Here is a 12,546-nt window from a genome sequence, read left to right as displayed (position 1 = left end):
GACTCTCAAGCCCGACACTTTCCCCTCTTCTATGAGTTCATCAACTTCTCCTTGAACCAAACCAGGTTCTCCAAGCACACTACATCGTGACTTTGACGATACTCTTAACCGACACAACATGTAACCGAGTCATTGAATCGTGTATAAACGCCGTTCACATGTTACTGACCGACTTTCACATGTAGCATATGCACAGTGCTCTCCAGCTCCCAGCAAAATGAACGTGCCCAATCGGCTTCCGGGTTAAAAAACAAATATAAATATATAATTAAACATACAAATCAACAAAATTTTACATTACACTAAGAATAGTGGCTATATGAGTATCAATGTTTTACATTAGGAAGGAATAGTTCCTATATCTGTGTTAATGATCTGCCTTCCACAAGGTTTTGGTTGCCACCAAAATTCGATCTCCCCCGTTTGAGTCAGGCTCCTTATCATGAATGGTGGTAGTCCACCTTACGGCACGAGCAACACGACTCACTTTGTCGATGACCTCTGGTTTATCCCTCACTACCACTGTCCCTTCTGGCCGTAATATTCGGTCCATTTCCACCATGACATCCACAAGGTTACATCTACAAGGGAGCAAATTCTAATGTGAGCTTAATTTAGTAAACAAAGCTACTTAGGCCAATACTCTCTGGAAGTAATCGGAAATATAGAAACGTCTTGCTATTGAACAAGATAATTTTTTTATGAAAACGACATAACACGCTTGCAGATGTCCGCTGTCAGCTAGGCAGGTAAATTGTTTGCGCAACTCACAACAGAAGAAGAAGAAAAAAAAACTCCCTTGTAACTCCCTCCATACCGAAAAAGAAAGAACAAAAGAAACAATACATTAACGCAGAAAGCAATTACACAGAAGTAGGAGCATCAACTTGTTTAAATATTAATCACCGAGACACAAACAATACATCCGCTTTTTTTGAACATTACGTGGTAAGGAAGACTCCTTATATAAATAGTTTCAAATAACAATTCATGTTAATAAGCCCCAAATAATTTCAACAATAAAGCGGCGGCGTTGAATTAGCAACGGAAACCATGCTAGGCCAAAAGTCCCAGACCACTCTCAGGTCCAACACCCCAACCAACCACAGATCAATGGGCCGCGAGCCCACAGATATCGGAAGGGTGGATGAGAGGGAAATCCCTTTTTTCCAAGCTCCTGCTAGGCGCTAATGAGTAGTTGGACGTGTGACCTTCAAAGTCATGCATATCTACTTCTTAAGCCACTAGACCACAAAAAATACAATTTTTCAACTATGTCATGAAATCAATATAAAGGGCTTTGAGGAACAATCTACTTGACAACACTGGCAAAGTAATAGCCTTAAATTCGACCCCTACACTAATCTTAGCGTCTTGGGTGAAGAGAAAAGAAATCAAGTTAACATAAAGCCTATACGTACGGACGTACCATTGTACCAATATGGGCATATGGCCATGTTATTAAAGAACAAACAGCGGGAGGACGATCAACAGCTTAGTAAAGTAAATTGACGCAAAGCGCAAGGCATAGGACATACCTATTCTCGCCTGAAGTAGAATCTTTTATAAGTGATTCAATACCAGTAACATGGAGGAAATCGTATGTCCGAGGATACGTTGAGAAAGGCTCGCACCTGTTCAAGCCAAACATGAACACATCAATGACAATATTGAGGAGGATATGTAACACAACTAGGAACCCAGGTTTAAAAAAGGTTTGAATATAGCTCCACACTTCGCTTCCATGAAGAACTGTTATGACCGAATGAATTCACTTTCAAGGCTCGAAACTTGGAATGAGGGTAATTGCTACTAAGAAAATACACGCCAAAGCAAGTTAAGGTGGTGAAGGGAGTAAGGGAACAATTACCTCATTTTGGGTAATGCGTATCTTTAGAGGGGAGGTAAATTATTATTACCTCTCTAACTCGAGCAATTATTTCCCCTCTTCCCTCCATTACTACTTCCACCACCAATACTACCAACTACGGAGTAATTTTCTTATTTTAACCTCTGTTATCCTAAAAACAATAAAATCCACTACAAGCAATCCCTTAAAGGTAAGCATATGGGACTATAGAATCTACAGAATCTACAGGAAGTCGGCAAGATTAGCAGGTAAAGCCACTGAGCGGAATCATGACGTGGGTTTAAAACCCACCAGCATCAAACTACATTGTGACTCTAGTCACCCCAAAAATCACCAGTGTATGCAAGCAAATGACATGCAAAGCCTCTACTTGCATTAAATAGTACATAAAGGCTGACTTACCAATCATGATAGACTCCTATCAATCCTCTATCAAAAATGACATCCAGAGTTGAAGGCCGATGAGGAGGAACCACATTCATAACCCATACAGGATCAGATGAAAGAGCTGCTGCAAATCCTCCAAAAAATGCATTCATATCCATGATGTTGCGCACAGCTGGAGTCCCTAACTTTAACTTCAAGGAGTTCTTGTAATACACAATTCTCCTTGCCCACCTCTTGGCATCAGCTTCAAACACATCTAACCCGTTATTAATTTGAGTGGCACGGGGAGAAGCTTTTGTTAGCCTCTTTGGCCATTTTGGTATAGCACCAACGCTAATGTCACCTTTCACGTAGGAGGTTCTACTTACACATTTCGTCAGGTTAAAGTACCTGTGAAGGAAGATAGCATGTATTACAAATCTTAGCTTACCCAGAATAAACCAGACAAACACAGTGGATCAAAAAATTTTGTACCTAAAAAAGTCATGTTCTGAACATCATGCTCTAGTTTTGCACTATATCAATTTCATGAGAAAAAAAGGGCATCCAATTTTGAGCATCTATTACCATAGTGTCCCCAACGGTTTCCGTAATGATAGGGTTAAGCCTTAAGGGTCACATCTACAAAGCCTTGCCATTGTGTTAACAAGGCAGATAGGCTGTTTTGAATAGACCAATTATGAAAATTGCATATCGCTAGTCCACTACTACTATTACTACACAGTAAAAAAAAAATAAAAAAAAAGCATAACTTGCATTTCAAGTCATATTGCTTGTAAACCATAATCGTCCAGAACCAAAAAATAGTAGTAAATCTTTTGCTTCTTTGGAAATGGAAACAAAATAAATGGCACAATGCCTCTCAAGCCATACCATGCATAACTTGGATCATCAGACTCGTCGCACAACCTAACACCAAACTCGTTTTGATTAGGAAAACATGCATCCCCTAAAGGTTTTTTCCAGATGGCCGTGTTCCCATCAACAACAATCAGTTCATAACAGAGCGCGCTAGCGATGGCCTGAAGATCGGCCCATTCTTTGTCCTGTTTGGCCCACTGCACAGGAGGGCCAGAGATAACCAAATATCCTCCTGGGCGAAGCAAGCGATTCACTTCAATGAAATACGCTGCATCTGCCAACCAGGTTCACCAAATTACATCAATGATAACAGAAAAGGAAAAATATATTTGACTAGAGTGAAATAAATAGTTATGAGGAACTAACTGTAGGCAGTAAATGGGATCAAACATCTTGAACAGTGCACCAGGTCAAACGAAAATGCGGGAAAAGGGAGTCTACGCGTGCCAAGCATGGCCACCATAGCTGGGACTCCTCTTTCTAAAGCAAATTGGATTTGAGATTTGTGCGAGTCTCTCGGAGCAAAAGAAAGTGTCATAATATTCTCTGAGAGAAGAAAACCGCCAAAACTAGCAACCTGTATGAAGTAAATATTCCTCAGTATTACATCAAATCTGGGATAGTGACTAGAGAGGGAAGAAACTAAGCACCTTACCCCACATCCCATGTCGAGAGCTGTCCTCAAGACTCCACCTTTAATGGGAATATACTGTCCAAGTTTCTCTATATACTGTACAGCTCCATCGGGAAACATAGTGCCTCCACCAGGAAAAATGAAGTGTTGGCCTTCGATTTTCATCCATCCTTGATGGCCCTTCCTATCTGCAATCTTATTATATGGCATATTAGAGTGCCAAATCTGCGAAACATTGAAAAGTCAACACATTGTTACCCCGGGATTAAACATTTCCAACATTGCCGAATCAAAACTAGAGAGAATTGCCCATTTTAGACAATTTTCATTTAAGATGATGAGCACAGACAAAACTACAGAAGCAAGTACTGAACTTTGGGCCAATGTGATAATTCTAATATGCCGCCAGATAATGCAGAATTAGGGTGTCGCACAGTTGTAGCAGCCAATGCAATATTTTGTTTCATAAAAGAACGCACGAATGTTCAAATATTTGCACAAATCCACCTGATAAATCCATCTAATTTGAAAAGCACTATAACATGTCTATTATATCTGATTCTAATTACTTGAGAATCCTGACAATTTATGCAAGGCTCACAGCATCAGAGAGTATTTTTTAAGCAAATAGATATTAGACCTAGGCTAATTTTATTATTTCCATGCGCATATTCAAAAACGTTAACAAGCTATAACCCGCCAATCAATTTACTACAGTGCATCCCAGATCTAAGTTAAACTGAAAAAATAACCTCCAATTTCATACCCTCACTAAGTTAGCTGCAGCAAATGAATCCAAAACCAATCACTCAACCAAACATCATAAACCTTCTTCCCTAAAACGCTCACTCAGCCTCCAAGTTAAAATGCATGAAATCAGCAACAATTAACACCACCCACATAATAATTTCGCTAACCAAAGTGTTGGAGGCAAGACATACGCAACCTCACCTAATGATTGAATAGAGTGTTTTTATTACTCCCTCTGTCTCAAAAAAAAAACAAAAACAAAAAAAATATGCATCGTGCAAACACACCAAATCTAAAGCAACGCAAACCAAAAACACCACCACCACCAACAACAACATAAGAGCCTTAATCCCAAAATGATTTGGGGTCGGCTGACATGAATCATCCTTTAGAATTTAGATTATCACAACAAAGTAATGCTCCCACACATTTACAATGATTTCCCACAAGTTTTAAAAAATCTAACATCAAACAGCACAAACTGAACAACATCAAACGTCTCGATGGTCTTCGGGAGTGCTTAGCTTTACAGATGATGAAGTTCATGTCCAGTCTACTATACCCCACCTATATACTTCTCATACCCACGTAGTTATGAAAGGGCCTGCTGATAGAGGTCTGGACGAGCAGTGCAAGAGCAAGCATTTACCTCGTTATGGTAGTGTTAGTTTGAGTTAAATAGTTTGCAGTTTCGTTTAAAACGCATATTCTTATTTAAGAAGGATGTAACAATAGCTCTAAGGTCCATAAAGTTGCGTAGTTGCATCTTTTTACTGTCGGCATAATATAAACTGAAGAAGTACTGAACAATTGAAGTTACAAAAACAGCATAAAGGGTGCATTCCACAAAAAGAGCAAAATGATTAATAATACACTAAAATACCGTCTTACACTGTGAAACCGTCTTTATATATACAAAAGCATTGTTTGGCGTTTTAACCAATAAAAGTACTGTCTCACACTATAAAACCGTCTTATTCTATAATTCGAACAAAAAGATCAAACCTTATGCAAACTAGTCGGCCATTGAACAGGAACCTTGTAACCTTTCGGAGGCGGAATCAAACAAAGAGGTTCTTCCGAAGGTTTAGGACAATGTCGTTCCCTATAAAAGTTCATAAATCTACTCAACTGACTATTCCTTTTAGGATCTTCACAAGGCATATAATCAACATACTCATCTGGGCATTTCTCAATTTTCTTCCTTACACCTTCTTCAATGGCGGCCACCATGTTTACCCTTTGTTTCGGATCCGAAATGGAGCTCCGAAGCAAGGTTTGTCGACCCGAATCGGCTAACGGGTCGCCTAAATGAGTGTATACAAGGATTAAGAAGAGGATTATTAGGAAGAAAAAGAAGGATGTTATTATGTCTAATAGTTTCCATTTTTGAGGTTGTTTTTTGGGTGATTCTTGATTTGGTTGATTACCCATTTTAGGGATTCATGTGATTGGTTTTTTGGATTCAATTGATTTGGGATCTGGTCGATTGAATTGGGAGTTGGGGGAGAGTGAAGTGAGAAGAGTGGGAGAAGAGAGTGGAAGTTTTAATGGAGGAAATTGGAAGATTTGTTTAGTTTAGTGATGAAATAGTGAAGTTAACTAGTTAACTGATGCTGAAATTGTTTCATGGTTGGATTTAGACATTGGAGGTAGATCTTGCAAAATTGACTCGACTTGAATGCCCGATTTTGGTCGGTAATACTCCCTCCCATCCAAATCAAATGTAACAGTTGCTTTATCACATTTGCCGATACATGTTTTGTAACGTGAATATCTTTAGTTACACATTATTGAAAATTATAAAAATTTGATATTCTTATAGCTTTTATGACGATAAATCAAACAATATCTCACATGACTATATTTTGTCTTATAAATTAAGAATAATATCAAAGATTATCATCTACCATGAATAGTGCCAAAAAACAAGTGTTACCTTTGGTTTGGATGGGAGGGGTATAATCCGACCCAAATTTTCTTTGTTGTACATTCTCCATTATCTCTAAAAAAAACTTGGTAATAACATACCCCAAAACTAAAACTTAAAATGACATGATATGACCCGACATGACCGAGTTTTGTAAAACCCGAAATGACTAAATCCATGCCCGTACTGGCTGTTCATATAATTTTCCAAGGGCTGTATTTAAGGTGTCAAAAGAGAAAATAGATGGTTATATTAAATATTAATGAATATGCGAGTAAATTTATCATACGGTCATTTTAAGAAAGCATTTTATTCTTATATACCAAACACACCGAATAAAAGAGGTAAACAAATAATTAGGAAAAAGTGAATATATAAATACTTCATAGTAGATGACTTGATCATGTAGTATTTTTAGTTGTCATTTTGGATGTTTTTCAATCTTTAGGTGAGCGATGCTGAAATAAGTAGCGTAACATGTGTTATATTTTGGGTGATAACGAGGAATAATGATTTTTGATTGTGGTGTTTAAAATAAAAACTAGTTTTGGAGCCTGTGAAAATCACGGGATCGTTAATAATTGACTGTGTTTAATTGTTTATTTGTGAATAACTTATATGGAGTAGTCCCTCTCTCTCTCAATCATTTATTTACTTTTAATTTAAAAACCACTCACAAATAATTAAAAAAAAAAAGTAAATAAATGAACACAACTAGGAGCGATTTTTCAAAACAAAAGTTTAATACACTCCAAATCTTATTACTTCGCTTATAGTAAGTACACATACAGATATAGAATTTAAATAAATACTCCCGTCAAAATCCTAAAACTCGTACAATATGGATAATGATGCTAGTTTCGTAAAAATATTTCTTATTGGGTATGCAAAATAATTACGTGAAGTTCAAAGCACATCCATGTTATGATCGCATTAACATATACATACCTCCAATTAAGACTATTAAATATAAATACATGAACAAAAAGAAAAGGAAAAATGAAAAACAAAATTCCAATAAAATACTCTAAATTACAGAAAGAACAAAAAAAACTGACTTTTGTAAGGATGAGTAATGTTGGTTTGGACAACCCGGTATCAAATAAGACAAGAAAATCAATAACTCTCAATTTTCTCGTTTGAGTTGCTAATGATTTTTCAATTGCCTCTTTAATTAATGGTTCTTCAATTGCCTCTCTAATTAATGATTCTTCAATTGTCTCTTTATTATTTGACCATTGCTTTGATCGGCTTAAAGATTATAGAATATGAATGGTTTTATTGTCGTTTTGGTGCATTTTATTAAAGTACTTGGCCCTATGTTTATCTTGCAAAGAAACGGTCGTGAACTTTTATGTGAGCAACTTTAACAATTATTCCGAATAATTCCAAGAAAAGGCTATATATATTTAAAATATCACATTTTGTGTTCTAATAATATATTCCGTAGTATGAGTATAAGATTAGATTTGGGACAAAAAGTAAGAGAGTAAAGTATGGATCAAAACTTTATAGGTGAACTCTAATAATTATTGTTATTAGTATAAGATGAGCAAGACTAATTACACATATCTCAGAATCACGCAATAAATAGAGATTTATGCATATACGATTCCAAACGTAGCTTCTTCATATAATTCGATCATTCATCAAAAATTATAATCAGAACAATACTATTATACTTCATACGAAATATTAGCCTTTCCTAATTCATGAGAAATTAAAATATAAACAAATCATTAAAAAAAATATTTATCCAAAAAATATTGTGAGTTATAGAATAGTATATTTGATGGAAAATAAAAAAAATGATTTAAAGGCTTGAAAACATTGGAATTGGAACAATGAATTGGAGAATAAGAATCGGTTTCTAACTAATTGCTAATCATGCATAATATTTATTATGCATATTATAACACTATGATAAGATCAAATTGGTATATGTGCATCGTACTTTAACACTTTGGCTAAACAATTTGATTTGTAATCTGTTTGACAAAATAAAAATAGAACATAAGTGTTACAAAAGAGACTAAAGTGTAGGAAATAGTGAAGGACAATAATGTAACATGTCAACAACTTATTAAAGATTTTTGCTATCATTCGATATTTTAAATACACCATTGTAGAAAAAAAACCGACAAAAATGAAAGAGTCATCCAACCCAAGAAAAAATTTATAAAGAAGATCCATAGCCACTATTTCCAATTTCGTGCATTGTTATTGATATGTGAGTATGTCATCCTCCTATAATATTAATACAAACACACACACAAAAATAACTAATAAAATTCTAATTAATTCAAAACAGGATAAAAATAAAAAGGAAAATAATTAATTTAGTTCTCTATGTATATTTTACCAACCAATTTTTTGAATAAAGTTGAAAATTAATTCTCCTGCGATATTAATATAAACACATAAAAATAACTAATAAGATTCTAATTAATTCAAAACATAATAAAAATAAAAAGCGAAATAATTAATTTAGTTCTTTAGCTATACCTTACCTACCAATTTTTTGAATAAAGTTGGAGATTCATTCTCCTACAAACACAACAAATAATAACAAATTAATACAAAACATAAGAAAAATAAAAAACGAAACAATTAATTTACTTTTCTATGTATACTTTAGGCGCTATTTTTTTGAATACAACAACAACAACAACATCAGAGCCTTAATCCCAAAATGATTTGGGGTCGGCTGGCATGAATCATCTTTTCGAACCGTCTATGGGTGAACGCACGCCTCAAAATGCGAATAAAAAAAGGGAAGATGAAAAACAAAAAGGAAGAACGAAAATGTAATGGAAAGTCAAGGTGAACTTAGGGGTTTTAAAATCGAATTCCGTCTTTCTTTTATAAAAAACTTAAAATTTAAATCGAGAGAAAAGATTAAAACGATTTTTAAAAACCGAAATAGAGTTAAGGATCCGGAATGAACCAGGTAAAATCTATAAGAAAGTGGTTAGTGAAAAAGTGTAATAAAGGGGAGAAAAATAAATAAATTAATTTCTTTAAATTAAATAAAAAAACACTAAATCTGTCAAAAAAACATCAAATACTAAAAATTGAAAATTAGGGTGAATATAATAGTTATATATATGAAAAATTGTAATTCTCTCAAAAGTTTATGAATGAAAGGGAAATCAAAAATATGTTACATAAATACGGAGTATATATAGTATTGATGAAAGGAAAGTTAAAAAGTCATTTCATTGAATAAAGAAAACAATGGTTAAATAAATAAGGTAAATAAGTAACAAAATTATGAGAGAAGATCAATGATTTACAATATTTTTTTCTTTTTTTTTGTGTTTATACCTTATATTTTTTAAAAAAAAATTAACTTATATTTTTTAATTTTCTTAAATTGGTAATCCATGTCACTTTTTTTTTGCCATGTCACTTTAAAAGTTATCACGTCACAATTAAACTTGTCATGTCACATTTTTTAGGTTAACCTTTTAATAAAATTTTATAGATAATTCTTATTTAAGACTCGATTATAGCATAACTAGTTTAGATCTCGTACAAAATTGCAAGGGCATATATAAATAATTACACAAATTTATGATCACAATAATATTGTATAAATAGATGGTATAACATTATCATGTACAAATAATTTTATATTATCACATGAGAAATGTTGTACTTGAAAATTTACTTATATGAATTGTATGACAAATACAGACGAACAATTATAACAATGTTAAGCATTTAATCTCTAACGCAAATAATTTTCTACAATCACGATAATATCGATATATCCAAGTGAGCACTGTAATTTTTTTTTTTTTTTTTGCACGACATTGTCATTCAAGCAAATATCAAAAATAAGTATGCTTGTTGGTTTATTTACTAACAATTCTAAATAGGTTGAGCTCTTATAAGTTCAGTAAGTACCCATTCTTTTTTATAAGTTCAGCTTCTATAAGTTCAAATTAGAAAAAGTAAGCTTAGTCCTGGCAAAATCAACCCGAACCGAAAAGGCTGACCTGAGACTCTAAATTGACTTGAACTACAGCACCCGAATGAGACCCGAAACCCGAAATGACCCGACTTGGGCCTAAAATTACCCGAGCTTTCTTGACCCGTAACAGACCCGACCTGATCTGAAATCACCCAACCAGAAAGTAACCCGATAAAACATAACTCTAATTAGCCCAAAAGACCTAAAATGTCTTCTTCTCTCTCTTAATCATGGACTCCAAAATGACCCGACCCGAAATAACTCAACCCGCTTGACCTAAAACAGACCTAACCAACAAACCCGTAACCTGACTCGACCCGAACTAACCCCAAGATATGTCAAACTCAAAATGACTCGATCGGAAGCCGGCATGACTGACCCGTTTGCCTAGTCTAGTATTTAAGCTTTTATAAGTGCTCCTAAGCTTTTATAAATTTAGTTCAAAAAAAGTTAAGCTCTTATAAGTTGAGTTTAGAAAAGTTCAGGAAACTTAATTCCAAAATAGCACGATCGTGCATCAGTATATTGGTTGACATATTTTAAAATAGCAAAATTACTTCATTTTACAATGCAAAGAAAATAATAATCTACAGAGTATCATTTATAATCTACTACATACCGAACACTTTAATTAATTTTGCTTATAAAAATATGTTGGTCAAACATTATAATAAAATCTATCATTTATAACCCGTTATTTTAATCTATTTATGATAAAAGTAAGCCGCTATGTTTTTTTCACTAACTTGTGCTTATTGTTAAACTATTAAAGTAACTTATAAAAGCGAAAAACTATAATAAGTATTAAATATGTCATTGAAAAGATCTACGTGCATTTGTCATATTCTTTTCCCTTCATTATATCTAGTTTTTATTACTTTAATAACATGTACTTTAAGGGTATATATTATAGAATCAAATGTCCAGACGAAGTAAAAAAAAATGTAAAATTGCTAAAAAAGATATTTAACAAATGCGGCATAATTATAATCACGTAATTTATTTTCGCAGTACAATTTTTACTCATTATAGTACATTTTGTCTACTTCTTTCCTTACTTACCCCTGGAACAAAAACTTGCAGTACAAACGCATAGTACATGGTTCAACATCCACCCACCCAATTCGAACCACCACCACCACCGTACACTCCCACCGCCGGATCACCTCTCAATCCCCACTGGCTAGCCGCCCTTCCCCTTCCCCTCCGGCAAACACCTCTTAGCCATATTGTTAGAACACATTTGTTGATGATATCATGCCTATTTTAACCCATTGAGTCTTACCTTAGAGACTTTGAACAATTAACCTTGTAATGTGAAGTCAATGAACAACCCGAACAAAAGATTGCTAGGTTTATTGAGAGTTTGTATTTTAAGATTGCTAGTAAGGTATGAATGCATCAAGTGTTGTCCTTTGAGGAGATTGTGAACCTTATCTTTGAGGGTTGAGAAATTGGGAAAGGGGAGAGCTACCGCCACAAAAACAGCCGCCAAAACAGCCCCTACCACACCCAAATCGAGGCCAAGGTTGATGAACCAACCCCTCAAAACAAACTCCCCCACTCTTAACAAAGGCAAAGCACCCATGAGCTCACACAAAAACACCACATCTTTGAAGAAATGTTATCAATGTCAAGGCTTTGGTCACTTTGCTAACCAATGTTCAAACAAGAGAGCACTTAGTAGTTTTGAGGTAGTGCATTGGGGTGAGGATGAAATACTTGTTTGTGATGATGGTGAGGAGCCTAAGAAGCAAGAGGAGGCTGCCATGGTTGTAGAACCGGATGAGGGAATGAGTTTTGTCATTTGGAGAGCATTGAGTACCCAACCTATGGAAGTAAACCAAAGACAACAACTCTTTAGGTCTAGGTGCACCATTCAAGGGAAAGTTTGCAACCTTATCATTGATGAAGGAAGTTGTACTAATGTGGCTTTTAATACTCTCATTGAGAAGCTCTCTTTGTCTACACAAGACCATCCCAAACCTTACAAGTTGAGGTGGCTCAACAAAGGGGCTGAAATTAAGGTGGATAAGCAATGCCTAGTGTCCTTCTCCATTAGCAAGAGCTATGTTGATGAGGTTCTTTGTGATGTTCTACCTATGGATGTTTGTCATCTTCTACTTGGTAGGCCA

At 34.8% G+C, this 12,546-nt stretch overlaps 1 protein-coding gene across 1 annotated transcript; it reads right to left on the bottom strand.

Annotated features, from left to right (window-relative positions):
- Positions 1 to 243: 243 nt before the first annotated feature.
- Positions 244 to 6,189, bottom strand: LOC141605144 (putative pectin methyltransferase QUA3). Its single transcript, XM_074423806.1, has 7 exons — positions 5,508 to 6,189; positions 3,774 to 3,977; positions 3,485 to 3,695; positions 3,131 to 3,392; positions 2,273 to 2,647; positions 1,539 to 1,634; positions 244 to 581 (listed from the first exon to the last, which is right to left on the bottom strand). The coding sequence occupies exons 1-7, from the start codon at positions 5,934 to 5,936 to the stop codon at positions 368 to 370; spliced, it is 1,791 nt and encodes a 596-aa protein (XP_074279907.1). The 5' UTR covers positions 5,937 to 6,189; the 3' UTR covers positions 244 to 367.
- Positions 6,190 to 12,546: the final 6,357 nt, after the last annotated feature.

This window comes from Silene latifolia, chromosome 10, assembly GCF_048544455.1.
Source record: "Silene latifolia isolate original U9 population chromosome 10, ASM4854445v1, whole genome shotgun sequence".
In the NCBI taxonomy this organism is placed as follows: domain Eukaryota; kingdom Viridiplantae; phylum Streptophyta; class Magnoliopsida; order Caryophyllales; family Caryophyllaceae; genus Silene; species Silene latifolia.
Note: the sequence above shows the minus strand (reverse complement) of the source record. Positions and strands in the feature narration are given on the sequence as shown.